Source organism: Anomaloglossus baeobatrachus, chromosome 11, assembly GCF_048569485.1.
Source record: "Anomaloglossus baeobatrachus isolate aAnoBae1 chromosome 11, aAnoBae1.hap1, whole genome shotgun sequence".
Classification (NCBI taxonomy): Eukaryota; Metazoa; Chordata; class Amphibia; order Anura; family Aromobatidae; genus Anomaloglossus; species Anomaloglossus baeobatrachus.
The window spans coordinates 22,956,189-22,975,544 of record NC_134363.1 but is presented as its reverse complement, the minus strand read 5'-3'; the positions used below and the strand labels follow the sequence as shown (position 1 = coordinate 22,975,544).

Here is a 19,356-nt window from a genome sequence, read left to right as displayed (position 1 = left end):
GATAATCCTATTCTCTGATAATAAAAGATGACTCGTGCCTTATAATGATATAGGATGACTCTACTGATCTATACTCTAATTAAAACAAGACATGACTCTGCTGACACTGTCAAAGTCTATACAGTAAAGCAGAAAAAAAAGCCAAACTATATTGTGTTCGCCTATTGCCAGTGTAAAAGCTAAGCTATGTTAGTATTTTTTTTGTTTTATATGGACAGACATAAAAGACTTTATCACCCTTTATTTAAATATGTTATTTTCTATATTGCTTTACCATTCCCTCCTTGTTAAGTGATAAACATACAGTACAGACCAAAAGTTTCTACACATCTTCTCATTCAAAGAGTTTTCTTTATTTTCATTACTCTGAAAATTGTAGATTCACATTGAACGCATCAAAACTATGAATTAACACATGTGGACACAATGGTCTTCCAATAGTCTTGAAGGAGTTCCCAGAGATGCTTAGCACTTGTTGGCCCTTTTTCCTTCACTCTGCGGTCCAGCTCACTCAAAACCATTTCGATTGAGTTCAGGTCTGGTGACTGTGGAGGCCAGGTCATCTGGCATGGTACCCCATCACTCTCCTTCTTAAGTGTGGTTTGCACGCAGTGACATCGCTAACGAGATGTCGTTGGGGTCACGAAATTCGTGACGCACATCCGGCCTCATTAGCAACGTCGTTGCGTGTGAAATGTACGAACGACCGCTAACGATCAAAAATACTCACCTTATCGTTGATTGTTGTCCGGTCGTTCTAATCCCGATTATCATTGCTGCTTTTGCACCCAGGTTGTTCATCATTCCTGAGGCAGTACACATCGCTACGTGTGACACCCCAGGAACGACGAACAACAGCTTACTTGTGTCCTCCGGCAACGAGGTGGGCGTGTCTTTCCTTCGGCTGCTCTCCGCCCCTTTGCTTCTATTGGCCGCCTGCCGTGTGACGTCACTGTGATGTCGCACGAACCACCCCCTTAGAAAGGAGGCGGTTCGCCAGCCACAGCGATGTCACAGGGAAGGTAAGTATATATGACGGGGACTAACGATATTGTGCGCCACGGGCAGCGATTTGCCCGTGACGCATAAACGACAGGGGCGGGTACGCTCGCTAGCGATATCTCTAGCGAGATCGCAGCGTGTAAAGTGGCCATTAGTAAAATAGCCCTTACTCAGCCTGGAGGTATGTTTGGGGTCATTGTCCTGTTGGAAAATAAATGCTGGTCCAACTAAACGCAAACCAGATGGAATAGCATGCCACTGCAAGATGCTGTGGTAGCCATGCTTGTTTAGTAGGCCTTCAATTTTGAATAAATTCTCAACAGTGTCACCAGCAAAGCACCCCCCCACCATCACACCTCCTCCTCCATGCTTCACGGTGGGAACCAGGCATTTAGAGTCCATTCGTTCACCTTTTCTGCGTCACACAAAGACACGGTGGTTGGATCCAAAGATCTCAAATTTGGACTCATCGGACCAAAGCACAGATTTCCACTGGTCTAACGTCCATTCCTTGTGTTCTTTAGCCCAAACAAGTCTCTTCTGCTTGTTGCCTGTCCTTAGCAGTGGTTTCCTAGCAGCTATTTTACCAAGAAGGCCTGCTGCACAAAGTTGCCTCTTAACAGTTGTTCTAGAGATGTGTCTGCTGCTAGAACTCTGTGTGGCATTGACCTGGTCTCTAATCTGAGCTGCAGTTAACCTGCGATTTCTGAGGCTGGTGACTCGGATAAACTTATCCTCCAGACTTCTGCACAACACAATTGATGGTCCCAACCCCATTTATAAGGCAAGAAATCCCATTTATTAAACCTGACAGGGCACCCCTGTGAAGTGAAAACTATTTCCGGTGACTACCTCTTGAAGCTCATCAAGAGAATGCAAAGAGTGTGCAAAGCAGTAATCAAAGCAAAAGGTGGCTACTTTGAAGAACCTAGAATATAAGACATATTTTCAGTTGTTTCACACTTTTTTGATAAGTATTTCATTCCACATGTGTTAATTTGTCACGCTCCCAGTGTCCCAGCACCACTCCTTACCCACTGATCCACTCCATGTGTCCACCAGTCATGGCTGCCGCTCCCGCTCCTGCTCCCCTGACTCCTGCTCCTGGTCTCAGGAGTCTGACTTTGAGTATTGGCCTCATGGTTCTGTATAGGACCAGGCCGCGCCCACTCTCCTGGTCTTATGGGCCCAGCACACCTGATGCAGGTAATGACATGGGGCTGTGCTGGGTATATAAGACTTGCCTTTCCATGTGGGCGGGGCCTGATCAACGTGTCCTTTTGCTTGTCTTTAGAGCTAGGTGCTCAGGTCCCCTTGTGCTGTGTCCTGTGTCCTGTTACTGTTTGTCCTTTGCTACCGGGTACCTGTGCCTGTTTCCTGCAGTATCCTATAGAACTCTGTGACCCTAGTGACCCGGTTATAACCGTCCCGGCCACGCCAGTGCTCCGGCTGCCGTGTACTCTGCCCCCCGGTGGGGTACTCGGTCCAGTGGATCCACCTCCTGGGCCCACCAGTCCTCCCGGCCCTGACAGATTGATCAGGCCATGGATCCCGCTGGAGCACAAACATCAGAGCTGGCTGAGCTGCGCCAAGAGCTGGCACAACAGCGTGAAACCCTGAGCCGGATGCTGAAATTCCTGGCGTCCGTGGACCACCGGTTATATACGCTACAGACAGCCGTCTCATCTGAGTCCACGCAGCAACCAGTCTCTACGTCTGAACCTGTTGTCTCTGCAGCCTCGCAACTTCGCCTCGCTGCTCCGCCTCGGTATGCCGGGGACCCCAAGAACTGCCGGGGGTTTTTGAACCAGTGCTCGCTGCACTTCAAATTACTCCCGCACCTCTTCGCTTCCGACCAAGCCAAGATAGCCTTTGTGATGTCGCACCTGGAAGGCGAGGCGTTGGCCTGGATAAATCCGTTGTGGGAGAACGAGGATCCGGTGACGACCGACATCCGGGAATTCCTGCAGGCTTTCCGAAGTACCTTCGATGAACCGGGACGCAGTACCGCGGTTACCTCCTCGCTCCTCCGGCTACGCCAAGGGACCCTGACCGTCGGCCAATACGCCATTCAGTTCCGCACGCTTGCCTCCAAGCTAGGCTGGAACAATGAGGCCTTGACTGCCGCCTTCTGGGAGGGGCTCTCCGGTCGCATCAAGGACGAATTAGCCGGTCGTGATGTTCCCCGTACCTTGGATGCTTTGGTATCACTAGCCACCCGGATTGATCTCCGTTTTCAGGAACGAACCAAGGAGGTATCCCGGGAAAAGCGACCAGTCCGTCACGCCTTTGTCCCGCAGAGGTCTACCGTTCCCCCGCCACTGCCGTTCTGCGACTCCACTCCTGAGCCAATGCAAATAGACCGGCTGAGCCAAGCCGAGCAACGTCGTGCAGAGCGACTCGCCCGGGGCCTGTGCTTCTATTGTGGAAGCGGTTCACATCTGCTCCGCTCTTGCCCTGAGAGGCCAGGAAGACCCCAAGTCCAAGGGATGGTGGGAACCGCCACCCTTGGTACCGGAATCCCGTCAGTCCCGGTTACACAGACTGTCCAGGTCACGACCGAGAAGACCCAGTTCACGGCAGAGGCTCACATTGATTCGGGAGCAGCGGGTAATTTCATCCAACAAGCTACCGTGGACCGTTATCGGATACCGGTCATCCCGCTTGCAAAACCCCTCTGGTTCGCCTCCGTGGACGGAAAACAATTATACGAACCTGTCCGGTACACCACCGAACCCGTGAGACTTTGTATTGGTACCCTGCACACTGAGACTATTGCGTTTTATGTCATCCCGAGAATGGCTCCTGAGCTCCTGCTGGGTCTGCCCTGGCTTAAACTCCATGATCCTGACATCAGTTGGCGCTCCGGCGCAATCTCTCGCTGGAGTCCCTCGTGCCATGATACCTGTCTTCAGCCCGTCCCTCAGCCCCTGGCACCTGATCCTATCATGTCACAAGAACAGGAGAAAATGACGCAGTCCAGCGTTGTACCACAGATCCTGGCACTTGTGCCTGTGGTGCCACCGGAACCGGAAGTGATGACGCACCCCAGCGTCGTTCCACCGTCCCCGACGATTGAGACTCTGATGCCACCAGCTACCGGGGATGAGTCACCGTCCTGTGCCCGGTCCGAGTCGCCCGGGCCGGTTCTCCACGATGTCAGTACTGTTTCTGTCGGTCCTCCTCTTCCCGTTGCCCCCGCTGCCACTGCTGGTAGATCGGCTAAGCGCCGTGCGGCTAAGAAGGCGGTACGGGGTCAGAGGTCCTTCCCCGCCTTTGCGTTGGGCCCCGGCCCGGTGTCTCGATCCGGGGTGCCCCTGGGGTTCTGTGCTCGGAGGGGGGGGCTTAGAGGGGGGGGTACTGTCATGCTCCCAGTGTCCCAGCACCACTCCTTACCCACTGATCCACTCCATGTGTCCACCAGTCATGGCTGCCGCTCCCGCTCCTGCTCCCCTGACTCCTGCTCCTGGTCTCAGGAGTCTGACTTTGAGTATTGGCCTCATGGTTCTGTATAGGACCAGGCCGCGCCCACTCTCCTGGTCTTATGGGCCCAGCACACCTGATGCAGGTAATGACATGGGGCTGTGCTGGGTATATAAGACTTGCCTTTCCATGTGGGCGGGGCCTGATCAACGTGTCCTTTTGCTTGTCTTTAGAGCTAGGTGCTCAGGTCCCCTTGTGCTGTGTCCTGTGTCCTGTTACTGTTTGTCCTTTGCTACCGGGTACCTGTGCCTGTTTCCTGCAGTATCCTATAGAACTCTGTGACCCTAGTGACCCGGTTATAACCGTCCCGGCCACGCCAGTGCTCCGGCTGCCGTGTACTCTGCCCCCCGGTGGGGTACTCGGTCCAGTGGATCCACCTCCTGGGCCCACCAGTCCTCCCGGCCCTGACATAATTCATAGTTTTGATGCATTCAATGTGAATCTACAATTTTCAGAGTCATGAAAATAAAGGAAACTCTTTGAATGAGAAGGTGTGTCCAAACTTTTGGTCTGTACTGTATGTAAATTTATTTTGGCTACCTTTACTGACCACTGCTGAAAGGTCAAGTGGGTAATCATTGTATTATTCGATGAGGTAATCAAAGAGGAACTAAATTTGTGTGGAAGCCTGGAGTGAATCACATGATCCCTCTTGAGCAAAAATGCAGAATATGAGATTTTTATACCCCCACCAATAATGTAACTGTGAATCTAGATTTATGAAAATATCTATGAAACATTTTTGTGTTTTTTAGATGCACCAAGAACACCAAATATAAACTGTAAAACGACTGAAGGTATAACAATCTCTTTCCTTTTTTTATGAAAATATATGTTGTAGTTATACCGATGGAAATACATTTTATATTTTAGATTATCTGTGTGGCAGATTGCTTTTTTTGTGTTGTAGATTAATATTTTGTCAGTCAATTATTATTGTATTTTAGATGTTTTTTTTAAGTTTGTAATTAAGTTTGTGTTTTTGATTTTACTGTAGATTAATTTTGTAATATAGGTTACTTTTGTGTTGTAAGTTTTTTTTATGTCTATTTTTAGTTCTAGATTAGTTTTCTAATTTACTTTTCTGTGCTGTAGATTATTTTTTGTGTTATTTTTTTTTGTTCTGTACATTTGAATATAGTGTAAATTTTGCTTTAGCTGTAGATTAGTTTTCTACTATAAATTATTTTTGTGATATAGAAATTATTTTTGTGATATAGAAAAGTTTATTTTATATATTATTTTTATGGGAAGATTAATTTTGTGCTATAGTTGAGTTTTGGTATATTTAGGTTATTAAGTGTTTTAGATTATTTTGTGTTTTTAGATTATTTTTATGCTACAGATTAATTTTGTAGCTTATATTTTTATGGGGCTGTAGTATAGTTTTGTATTTTAAAATGATGTTTGATCTGTAGTCTTGTGTTTAAAATTAATTTTGTACTGTCGATCAATTTTTTCTTATAGATTATGTTTGCTCATTAGTTTAGTTTTGTGCTATAGGTTGTTTTTTATACAAAACAGCCAGGAATTTTTTTTTTTTTTTTACAAAAATGTGTGTAACACAATGTATGAATATAACCTTTAATAGATCACTTAAAAAGTTAAAAACACACATACAATATTGTATTGCCTACAACTTTTTAAGTGATCTATTAAAGGTTATTTTTATACATTGTGTTACACACCTTTTTGTAAAAAAAAAATAAAAAATTGCACGGCTGTTTAGTATCATTGATTTTTTTGGGCAGAATACACAAATTACAGGTTTTATTTTTGAGCTTTATATTCATTTTTTATTTTAAATTTTTTGTGCTTTTGACTAGTTTTGTATTTAGATTATTTTTGTGCTTTAAAATTTAGATAATTATATGCTGTAAATAAATTGAGATTATTTTTTGTGTCGCAAATTATTTTGTTATCTAGATTACTTTGTATTTTAGATTTTTTTGGTGCTGTAGATTAGTTTCGTGTTTTTGATTATTTTTGTGCCACAGATGATTTTTGTATTGTAGATTATTTTTATGTTGAGGGATTTTATTTTTGCTGTGCCCTGTATTTTTAGTATGATTGATCTCTTATTAGCACTAGTTGTTTAGCTGTTTTATGAAAACATGTTTAGCATTGGCAGGTTTAAAGACCATACATTTTATTTACTAAAATGGATAAAATGTTGACTTGTTGAAAATTTAGTTTTGGGCTTTCAGTATGCTGCCCATAATAAAAATGGTCTTCGTAAAGGAGGGAATTAGTAGGTAAGGGTAAAGCTATAGGGAATGCAGAGGTAGCAGTTTCATCTAGGTCCTATGCTAAGGAGTCAAAAATCTTCCTCTGCCACATTAGAAGACTTAAGTATTTTATTAATGGTAATGTTCCGCCTGTCACAATTTTTGCACTCGTTAAAGCCACACTTAAGGTGCATCATCTGATCCTAAGGTTCCTCTACTTGTGCTGTATTCCAGACTTTCAAATAAACTATTATTTTAAGCTACATTATTTCTTTGACTTAGATAACGACTGGTCGAAAAGAATAAGAACTTGAAAAAATGTTTAAAATTACTAATTGCACATAAATTTTTATTTAATTTATCACAGATTGTAGTATAAGTGAAGAGCAAATGGCATACATCATGGAAGACACCACCATAACTCTAGTCTGCACTGCCAAAAGCCTCCCAGAATCTTCATTGTCCTGGATACCATCTAGTTCAAGTACTAAGTATACCGCTGTTGAAGGATATCTCACCATTAACAAAGTAGCTCACAGTGATGAAGGACAGTTTACATGTGTGGCCAATAATAGTTATGGGATGTCTAATTCCTCCATTATCATCAAAGTGACCAGTAAGTATAGAGAAATAAATTATATGATGTCATGATGCTATTGACCAATGCAGACTTTCATGTTTCAATAAATGAACCCAGCAAATTAAAAAAATCTGTGATTATATTTGTGCAAATTACAAAAAATTGCCCATCGCCTGAGCCAGTGAAGTCGAAGGCTATGTGCTTATGCTGCAGTTTTGTGCCTTCAGCGAAAAATGCACCCTCTGGCAGAAAAACGCACCTCGTCCCAGAAAACACATGGAAAAACACATGCATTTTTAGTGTGTGTTTGCCGCATTTTGGTGCATTTTTGGTGCATTTTTAGAACGTTTTTGGGTGTGCTTTTGTCCATAATTATTTAGTGTATTTAATGCAAAATGCAGGTCAAAAACGCACAAAGAATTGACATGCTGCTTCTTTTTTCTGCACGCAAAACTGCAAGGGAAAAAGAAGAAACGTGCACACAGACTTTCTGAATTCACATTTACTTTGGTTGGGAAGGAAAGACATGCAGGTTTGGGCAATAAATTGCACCAAAAAACAAGTAAAAAATGCAGCAAAAAATGCAGCGTGGGCACAGGGCCTTACATAACCTCCATTTATAGGATATTAGACTGGAGAGACAAAAACAAAAAGTGCAAATAGGGTCTTAACCATGGGAAAATGTGGTCAAGTGTAGAGATGAGCGGACCTATTGAAGTCCGGTTTGTCAGCTTCATCCGGACTTTAGATAAAGTTTATTTTGGGAACTGAACTTGATCTGAATCCCAATGAAAGTCACTAATTGGGCAGTTAAAGTCTCCACCTACACGCAGCCAGCCATAAACAGATCACTTCAGGAGGTGGGTGGGGTTTTTCCCAATTTTTTGTTGCGGTGCACACTACATCTGATAATGCTGTTGTTACCCTCAGTGCTAGCCATTCAAAGACTGAAAGGAGCTCACAGTGGGCTGAGCACTGAGCGTACCCGAGAACATCATGCAAAAAGCACCCAAACTCCGAATCCAAACTCTTTTTTTGGTAAAGTCTGTATTTGGTAAGAATACTGAACCTCGGATTCGCTCATCCCTAGTCAAGGGTGCTCTCCTGGTGGGGTTGTGTGCTCAAAACCACTTATAGAACTGAAAGGCTGCTGCAGATCCATGATATGAAGAACATCAGAGCCTTTAATAAAATGGGTTAAACCTGCGCTGCCGGCGAGCAAGTTAGAAAGAATCAGGAATCCCTAAATGTAGTTTAATATTCTACATGTTTTGAAGTGTCACAGTTCTTCATCAGGACAAATCACTGAAACCAAATTGTTTTTACTGTGGTTTGTCCTGATGAAGATGTTTAACACTCAAAATGCATAGCATAATAAACCGCATTTGTGGTTTCCTGATTCTTCCTCAACATTTTTCCACCGGCGGATCAATTTTAACCCTCTTTATTCCATTCTCTGATTACCTCATATTTGGTTGTGCAGGCGACTTCCACATAATGCCTTAAAACTGTCACATCACATGGTATAGCACAGCCAATCAGTAGTGACATCAAGTTAGGTTGTGCAGACTTCCACATAATGCTTGTCATGATACTGTTTGCACTCTGCTGTGGCAGAGGTGTATCAGTCACCTGATCATGTTGTTGGCATTCCCAGTGGGGGGGAGCTTTTCCTTCTATGCCGCGTTCCCAGGAGCTCACCACTTTATCAGAATGTTCTCTCCATCATCATGCTGCCAGTTATAGATCTGCTCTGCAGCGTGCTTGGCTGGTTCCTGTACGTACTCTAGATTCTGTCCATTACCTCCCCTGACCCTTTCCTGACTTCCCTGACCTCCATTCTGCCTGACTTCCCTGTCTCCCATCTCTTCCATTTTGTCTTACTTTCCGTGTCCCTCTCCTGCTTGTTGTCCCGTCCCTGTGCCCCCTCCTTCAACTTGCTCTCCCTGTTACTGACCTCTGTCTTGGCCCAGACTCTGACTCCGCCTACGTCCTTGTACTATTCTCCCTCTCTCGGCTCTGACCCAGTTAGTATGACTCCTCTTTGCAACTATTCAGTTGCCTAGGACGTAGTGTGCCTGGGCTCCCTCTAGTGGTTGTTCTCGTTACAGACAGCTCTGGTTCTACTTTGTGGTGGATCTCATTACACAGACTGTGTGCTGACTCCCTCTAGTGGTGACATTACAATCCCTTGAAACTGTCACATCACATGGTATAGTGAAGCCAATTAGTAGTGACTTTTATAGCCAGCACAAAAGCTGAGGCAAGGAGTACAGTAGATATTTTATAGAGTATTTGGATACTGAAATCAGTGATCAGCAATAAAGATATGGAAGGAATGCCATAAAACAATGAATAATCATTACAGATAGTATGTTACAGCACAGCAGTAATAAACAACTATCATTCGTGTACCCATAGCCATATATGATGAGGTCACTTTGAAATTACGAAGATTGTTTTTGCATTGAAAGGGCTGGATACAATCCTATACAGGACACTTTACATGCTACGATATCGCTAGTGATGTAACTGCCGATCGCACCTGCCCCCGTCGTTTGTGCGTCACGGGCAAATCGCTGCCCATGGTGCACAATATCGCTAGGACTTACGTTCCTAGCAACGTCACTGTGGCCGGCGAACAGCCTCTTTTCTAAGGGGGGCGGTTTGTGCGGCGTCACAGTGATGTCACACGGCAGGCATCCAATAGAAGCGAAGGGGTGGAGAGCAGCCACATGAAAGTCACGCCCACCTCGTTGCCGGAGGATGCAGGTATGGTGTTGTTCCTCGTTCCTGGGGTGTCACACATAGCGATGTGTGCTGCCTAAGGAACGACGAACAACTTGCGTCCTACATGAGCAACGATATTTGGGATTAGAACGACGTGTCAACGATTAACGATTAGGTAATTTTGATCGTTAGCGGTAGTTCGTATGTTTCTCATGCAACGACGTCGCTAACGAGGCCGGATGTGCGTCACGAATTCCGTGACCTTAACGACCTCTCGTTAGCGATGTCGTTGCGTGTAAAGCCCCCTTAAGACCTCAAAGTGTCATACTGTACATGTGTTTTTATGGAAATTGAAGACTGTGCCATACTTGAGATTTTCTAAAAATTGATTAGCTGCAAAATCAAATCTTTTGGAAAAATTTGCCAAAGCCGGCAAGTTTGATTTTCGAAAGATTTGTTCATCTTTAAATATTTTATTTTGTTTACAATTGTAGTAACATTTTGATCATTGGATATTTGTCTCCTGTGATACTCATTGATCTTGAGAACAAAACAATCAAAAGATTGATGGAGCCAAACCTCCATTGATCGAGAATGGACGTGCCCATATAAATTCAGTTTTCCTTTATCTGTATACTGATAACGTAAAAAAAAATAATCTAAAAACTTCTATTTTCTGATTCTAAAATTTGAATTCCAATGTAAAATATTTTAAACGATAGTTGAATATTTGATTTGTAAATGATCGGCTTGATTGTTCTTCTCTGAATCATTTTGTCCACAACTATGATGGAGAATGAAAAAGAGAGGAGACATTAGAGTAAAAAATCACGAGCCTTACGCATTGTAGTGACAGCCTTTACAAATAGTGGCTCAGTACTTAATGATTTATATTTTTCCCCAGCTCAACCAAAAAATTACACTGGGATAATCATTGCTGTCGTGTGTGTCATTGTCATTGCGTTGCTGTTCATTGGAGGCGTTATATTCGTGATTTATTTAAGAAAGTAAGTTTATTATAATTTACCATTGTTTTGTTGATGATATTGCATTATTATTATTGGTACCTCAAAGAAAGCTGTCATTATTAAAGTAGTAATCCTGGGCTAGAAAGCGAAACAGCGCCGCTTATGACTATGGCCGTTATGTGGTATTGCAGCTTAACTTCCTCTAAGTGAATGGAGTTGAGCTATTATACAGTGGTGCTGATTTTGAAAATGTTTTTTTCATTAATAATAGTTAACCACTGTACAAGTAAGAGCCCATAGTAGGGATGAGCGGACTCGATCGGTAAAATTCAGAGTTTGTACTGGACACCGGGTGTCCATGGCTCAAACTCGAACACGGACATTTAAAGTCTGTGTTCAAGTATGGAGTTTGGGTACTGTCGTTTGTTAATAAAGTTTGTTCAAATTATGCAGCACAGCCAATCAACAAGTTTTATTGCATGTGGACGATGACTGTCCGCTGCTGTGAACAGTTTTAACCTTTTCCTATCCTGAGTCCCCCCCAGGGGGGACATTCCAAAAAGTCCGTTACGCTCCTTTGTCGGGCCACTGCGTTGTTTATCATTTACATGTGAATAAATTGATTTCCTGTTGATATATTTTACAAAATTCATTCATATTGCAAAATTCTGTTTTGATGGTTTTTTCCCAATTATAATAGGATCTCAATGGACAGAACAGGAAATTTTATTGGATAGGAAAAGGTTAAAAAAAATAACGTAGGCTCTCGCCTTTTTTTTATATTCAGCACAGGTAAAACAGACATCTACAGGCTGCAATCCTCAGCTGTCTGCCTTACTTTGGCTGGATTTCAAAATAGAGGGGATCCAACACCATTTCTTTTCGTTAATTATTTAAGTAAATAGTAAAAAAAATGATGTGGGGTCCCCCCTATTTTTCAGAACCAGCCAAGGCAAAGCAGACAGCTGGGGACTGTATTATTAGGCTGGGAAGGTTCATGCTTATTTGGCTACTTCCAGCCTAAAAATATCAGCTCGCAGCTGCCCCAGAAGTGTTGCATCTATAAAATGTGCCAATTCTGACACTTTACCCAGCTCTTCCCAATTGCCCTGGTTCTTTGGCAATCAGGGTAATACTTGTGGGGTTGATGTCAGCTGTGGATTGACAGTTGGCTTAAAGCCAACAAGTATTACCCTGATTGCCAAAGAACCAGGGCAATCCGGAAGAGCTGAGTAAAGTGTCAGAATTGGCATATTTAACCCTAGATACCTGGGCCTCGCAGGCCTGCTAGGTTACTTGCTTTCTATTTTCTGCAAGCCGGTGTAATTACTTTTTTTGTTTTATGCACATAATTATAGTGTTTTGAAATATTCACATCTAAAAAAAACTTTGAAAAATGTTTCTCTTTGAGTTGCTCCATGTTATTTGCACATGTGAAAGTGTAGATTTCTATGGTTCCGCGTTCTAGGGTTAATGGATGCACCAATTCTAGGGTGGCTGTAGGCTGCTATTTTTAGGCTGGGAAGTGCCAAATAACCATGGGCTTTCCAAGCCTGGTAATACCAGCCACCTTAGCTGCTCATGAAAAATAGGGGGGACCCCACACTGTTTTTTTAAATTATTATTTTTTTAAACGGCGTGGGATCCCCTCTGTTTTTGATAACCTGTTAAGGTAAAGAAGACAGTTGAGGGTTGCAGCCCGCAGCTGTCAGTTTTACCTCTGCTAGTTAGCAAAAATAAGTGGGAGTCCCTGCCATTTTAAATTTTGTTTTATTTGATATTAACATGTTAGCAGGGCAATTCCCCCTTTTAGCTTCCTTTTGCAGCACCTTACCCCTTACTATGACCATTTTACAGCACAGAAGTTCTGGTCCCCATCAACTGTATGGGGTTCGGGGTCGGGTGAAGTTTGGGAAACTGTTAACGAAAGTTTGTCCGAACCCAACGAACCCGAACTTCCATGGGTCCACTCATCCCTAGCCCATAGCAAAGTTCAGAATGGGTCCTCTATGCATGGGAGAGCAAGCAAATGTCTTTGCTGAAGTTTTCTTCCCCCATGCTTTATTTTTTGCTGCTAAATTTGAGTAAATGTCGATGGGGTAACTCATTCACCAGGGCTCCCCACGGCACCATCATCAGTTATTTTCTGTAAGTAGGAATAACTATATGGAAGATGTTGATAGACATGAAAAGAATAAACCATGATCCCAACAGTTTTTCTATTAATTTCAAGAAGATAGAAGGGCCCTGCCATCATCTTCCAGCTGTTCCATTCTTTCTGATTTGTAGATCCATGCTTGAAAACTGGAACAAATCTTTATGACCCTGAAAGATTTGCTCACTTTAAGTTCATCAGTAGTGTTGAGCGGACCCGAACTGTAAAAATCCGGATCCGTGCGGTTTCAGCGTCCGATTCGGGTCCGACCCGGACGCGGGAATCTGGCTGCACGATCCGGATCCGGGATATTTTTCTCTCTCTCTCGTCCTGGATCCGCTCCCCATTCACATACATGGGTCCGGATTCCGGATCGGATCCGGACTTCTTTTCCAACTCGCGACGGATCCGCCGGACCCGGATTATTAGAAGTCCGCTCAACTCTATAATCATCAGATTAATGGTCTTATATTTTTTTTAGGAAAAAGCTGTCAAAGAACTCAAAAAACAAGGAGATGAATGCTAATGACTCCAGCGTAATCTATGCCAACTCGGAAGTGCACGTTCCTGTAAGTAGAGCTGTTGGGTGGTAATTAGTGATGAGCGAACTCGCAGATATCTGGGATCAACGGGAATAAGCGGACTTAAAAAAAAAATTGGCTCTTGCCCAAAATTGATCCCAGATATCAGGCCGAACGCCTGTCCCCATATAAGTCTATGGGGGCTAGAATCCGGCAGTTAAAAATAGTAGAATAAGGGATAAGGGGATTAGAGCAAGTGCACTATACTTATTGAGTCTACAGCACGGCTGTAACTTCTCACTCTTCTTCTGGGGCCGCTCACTTACCTTCATGCATATTCACAGCTTACCCTGCCCAATGGCACTCCTGGCATCTGAGATTGGTTGCAGTCAGACTCACCCCCAGCCTGTGTGACAGCTTCTGACTGCAGCCAATCACAGACTCTATATGCGAGTCACTATCGTGCGCTTATCTTGACTTTGTGCAAAATAAGATGAACCGCATGCAGCTTTTTTAGCTTTTTTTTTAATTACTTAAATAAATAATTTTAAACAAACTGTGTGTGGTTCTGCTCAATTTTGATACCCAGCCATGACAAAACCCGACAACTGGGTTCTGGTATTCTGAAGCTGGGGAGACCCATGGTTATAGGCCCCCCAGCCTACAAATAGCATCCTGCAGCCACCCAGGATTGTCGCATCCATTGAATGTGACAGTTCCAGAACTTTACCCAGCTCTTCCCGATTGCTCACAGCTGCCACTAAGCCCTAGATTAGTAATTGGAGGCAGCTATGAGACTCCCATTACTAATCTATAAGTGAAAAGAAATAAACACCCCCAAAATCCATTATTGGAAGTAAAATACAAAAAACATCCTCTTTCACCAATTTATTAACCCCAAAAGCCTCCAGGTCCGATGTAATCCACACAAGGTCTTACAGCTATTCCAGCTCTGCTACACCTGAAGGCACAGCGAATGGCCATAGAATATGACCGCCAGCTGTGAGCTTCAGGCAGAGACTGAGCCGTATGATGAGCGATGACGTCACTCATGTTATTTGTGGTTACAGCTGGAGGTTCCCAGGCACCTCCACCAGCATTTTTTTTTATTTCTTCCCTGGAGTGGTGCTTTAAATGAAAGTCTTGAACTCACCTGCTACAATCTTCATTCCAGCATCAATTCGGTTGGTCTTGGCGATTTCTGACCTTCCAGTAGCTGCATTATTTCATGGCGTGCACCAGAAGTCACAACTCAATACAACTCTATGAGAGCCTTGTTCTGGCCTCATTCTGGCTCTCATAGCCTTGCATTAAGTGTTTGTGAAGTAACTTCTGACTTCTGGATAGTCAGAAGTTGCGGGCACAAGATGACGCAATGGGACTGAAATGGTGACGAAAAAGGATAAAAACGCCGGAGGGTTAGTGTAAGACAAGGTTTAAAGTAGCACTCCAGTGCTGAAATAAAAAAAAATGCTAAAGTGGTGCTTTAAGCAATTTTTCATAATGTTTAGGGGAGTGCTTTAAGGGGATGACCAAAACTAAGCATATAATACTGTAGCAAATCAGTTTGGAGCTGTCGATCAAGAGCCGAAAAGAAGGGTTTTTGCAGAGACTGGAGCACATTGCAGAATTGAGGGATTAACTTTAAAGCACCTACTGGAAAAAAAAAAGCCTTATTACTCAAATCATGCTTCAAAAAGTGCATAAGCTTGATTTCTCAATTCATGCTTCAAAAAGTGAATAAGCTTGATTTCTTAATTCATACTTCAAAAGTGCATAAGCTTGATTTCTCAATTCAAGCTTCAAAAAGTGCATAAGCTTGATTTCTCAATTCATGCTTCAAAAAGTGCATAAGCTTGATTTCTCAATTCATGCTTCAAAAGTGCATAAGCTTGATTTCTTAATTCATGCTTCAAAAGTGCATAAGCTTGATTTCTCAATCATGCTTTAAAAGTACATAAGCTTGATTTCTCAATTCATGCTTCAAAAGTGCATAAGCTTGATTTCTTAATTCATGCTTCAAAAGTGCATAAGCTTGATTTCTCAATTCAGGCTTCAAAAGTGCAAAAGCTTGATTTCTCAATTCAGGCTTCAAAAGTGTAAAAGCTTGATTTCTCAATTCATTCTTCAAAAGTGTAAAAGCTTGATTTCTCAGTTCATGCTTCAAAAGTGCATAAGCTTGATTTCTCAATTCAGGCTTCAAAAGTGAAAAGGCTTTATTTATCAGTTCATGCTTCAAAAGTGCATAAGCCAGCTCTATGTTTCCTAGCTATCTAATTTGGACATAAATGGTCCATTGATGATACAGAGTATACAATATTAATACAGAGTCATTTATTCTCCTTCTCTTTGACTCTTACTAAGGAAGAGATGTTCCCAGTGCTTACATTCAGATGTCCTAATATTCTCATACAATCTTAAATGGGTTGCCTGACTCTATGTTATACTGGACCCATATAAATGATAGATGCTGAATGGAAATGCTACAACTGAATTTTAATTATATATTTTATATATTGTAGGGAAACCAAACCGAAGATATTGGGACCAACTCAGTCGCGAAACCGGAGAACAACTCTGTATATATGAACGTTGATGACATACATTATGCCTCTGTTGATTTTTCAAAGCTGAAACCTACAAATGCTCAAAAGAACACTGAAATTGTGTATGCAGAAATAAAAAGATAACTTTTACACAACAGTGGATACCAACATCTGCAACAATGGTACCTTGGCCCCAACTGATTTGTTGGTACATTTGAGCTGAACTGTCTAAAACTATTTGTAATGTCACAGGAGCCTACCTAAGTGATCTGGAGTTGTGATGTCAAATAATGTCCTCGGCCAAAAACTTGTGATGTTACAGCAGCCTGCCTAAGTGATCTGGAGTCGTGATGTCTCATAATGTCACCGGCCAAAAACTTGTGATGTCACATCAGTCTACCTAAGGGATCTAAAGTCATGATGTCACATAATGTCACCGACCAAAAACTTGTGATGTCATAACAGCCTACCTAACTGATCTACAGTTGTGATGTCATGTAGTGTCAATGGCCAAAAACTTGTGATGTCACCGCAGTCTACCTACGTGATCTAAAGTCATGATGTCACATAATGTCCTCGGCCAAAAACTTGTGATGTCACAGCAGCCTACCTACGTGATCTGGAGTTGTGATGTCACGTAATGACCTCAGCCAAAAACTTGTGAAGTCACAGCAGCCTACCTAAGTGATCTGGAGTCGGAATATCACATAATGTCACCAGCCAAAAACTTGTGATGTCACAGCAGCCTACCTAAGTGATCTGGAGTCGTGACTTCACATAATGTCACCAACCAAAAACTTGTGATGTCACAGCAGCCTACCAAAGTGATCTACAGCCATGATGTCACATAATGTCACTGGACAAAAACTTGTGATGTCACAGCAGCCTACCTAAGTGATCTACACATATGAGGTCGCAAAATGTCACTGGACTAATACTTGTAATGTCAGAACTATCTGAAACTACTCGTGATGTCAGAACAGCCTAACCAAGTGATCTAGAGTTGTGATGTCATAAAATGTCATCGGCTAAAAACTTGTGATGTCACAGCAGCCTACACAAGTGATCTACACTTATGATGGCACAAATGTTGCTGGAGTGATACTTGTGATGTCAGAACTCTCTGAAACTACTTGCGATGTCACAGAAGCCTACCAAAGTGACCTACAGTCGTGATGTCACATAATGTCCTCAGCCAAACACTTGTGATGTCACAGCAGCCTACCTAAGTGATCTGGACTTCTGATGTCACATAATGTCCTCGGCCAAAAACTTGTGATGTCACAGCAGCCTGCCTAAGTGATCTAGAGTCGTGATGTCTCATAATGTCACCGGCCAAAAACTTGTGATGACATAACAGCCTACCTAACTGATCTACAGTTGTGATATCATGTAGTGTCAATGGCCAAAAACTTGTGATGTCACCGCAGCCTACCTAAATGATCTGGAGTCGTGACTTTACATAATGTCACCGGCTAAAAACTTGTGATGTCACAGCAGCCTACCTAAGTGATCTGGAGATGTGATGTCACATAATGTCACCGGCCAAAACCTTATGATGTCACAGCAACCTACCTAAGTGATCTGGAGATGTGATGTCACATAATGGCACCGGCAAAAACCTTGTGATGTCATAGCAACCTACCTAAGTGATCTGGAGATGTGATGTCACATAATGGCACCGGCCAAAACCTTGTGATGTCATAGCAGCCTACCTATGTGATCTGGAGATGTGATGTCACATAATGTCACCGGCCAAAAACTTGTGAAGTCACAGCAGCCTTCCTAAGTGATCTACAATCTGAAAGTCATAGACTGTTACTGCACAAAAACTCAATTGTGATGTTTCTTGTGATGTCACAGCAGCCTGCCTAAGTGATTTGGAGTCATGATGTCACATAATGTCACCGGCCAAAACCTTGTGATGTCACAGCAGTCTACCTAAGTGATCTGCAATCAGAAAGTCATATTCTGTTACTGCACGAAAACTGACTTGTGATGTCACAGCAGCCTACCCAAGTGATCTAAAGTCGTGATGTCACATAATGTCACCGGCCAAAAATGTATGATGTCACAGCAGCCTACCTAAGTGATCTACACATATGATGTCGCAAAATGTCACTGGACTAATACTTGTGATGTCAGAACTATCTGAAACTACTCGTGATGTCAGAACAGCCTAACCAAGTGATCTAGAGTTGTGATGTCACATAATGTCACCGGCTAAAAACTTGTGATGTCACAGCAGCCTACCTAAGTGATTTAAAATTGGAAAGTCATAGACTGTTACTGCACGAAAACTCCCTTGTGATGTTTCTTGTGATGTCACAGCAGCATACCCAAGTGATCTACACTTGTGATGTCACAGAATGTTGCTGGAGTGATACTTGTGATGTCAGAACTGTCTGAAACTACTTGTGATGTCACAGACGCCTACCAAAGTGGTCTTGAATCGTAATCTCACCGGCCAAAAACTTGTGATGTCACACTAGTCTAAGTGACCTATAGTTGTGATGTCACAAAATGTCATTGGACTAATACTTGTGATGTCACAAAGTATCATAAAATGCCCTCCAAAAGTGTGTAAGATGCTCTGCTATACTGCGCCATCACATCTATACAGTCCAGAAATTTGTGTCTGATGAAGACGCAAATATGAGTCGAAACGTTACTTTTTTTGTGCCTGTACAATAAAGTCCTTATTATATTCATTTTTGGTGTGCCAAGTTCCCTTGTCCAGCATATTACCTGTCTGACATCTATATGTGATGTCACAGATTTTTACTTTAACCCACTTGTGATGTCATAGAAGATGACACTTGTAAACTAAAGTGCATTAGTAGTGTCACATTCATTTAATTGAAACTCTTGTGATGTCATATTAATTTACCTTACGGACACTCAATTGTGATGTCACAGTCACCGACCATCTTAATTAAGGCTCACCAGAAAATAGACACTTAGGTGTCATCTAACAAACAGCAGGAACCACTTTTATTTTAGTAGATCGCATATTGTAGGTCTTCTACTCTGTATTCTGTGTGTACACAGTGACTGCACCAGCAGAATAGTGAGTGCAGCTCTGGAGTATAAAACAGGAGGTAACTCAGGATCAGTAATGTAATGTATGTACACAGTGACTG

The 19,356-nt window shown here is 42.7% G+C and overlaps 1 protein-coding gene across 1 annotated transcript in view; it reads left to right on the top strand.

Annotated features, from left to right (window-relative positions):
• The window catches only part of LOC142255731 (sialic acid-binding Ig-like lectin 13), a 59,990-nt gene extending 40,989 nt beyond the window's left edge, over positions 1 to 19,001 (top strand). The window contains exons 7-11 of the mRNA XM_075327188.1: positions 5,241 to 5,282; positions 7,081 to 7,329; positions 10,928 to 11,030; positions 13,628 to 13,715; positions 16,190 to 19,001. Coding sequence (XP_075183303.1) covers positions 5,241 to 5,282; positions 7,081 to 7,329; positions 10,928 to 11,030; positions 13,628 to 13,715; positions 16,190 to 16,357 — 650 coding nt within the window. The 3' untranslated portion in view covers positions 16,358 to 19,001. The remainder of the gene's footprint in view (positions 1 to 5,240; positions 5,283 to 7,080; positions 7,330 to 10,927; positions 11,031 to 13,627; positions 13,716 to 16,189) is intronic.
• The last annotated feature ends 355 nt before the right edge of the window (positions 19,002 to 19,356 follow it).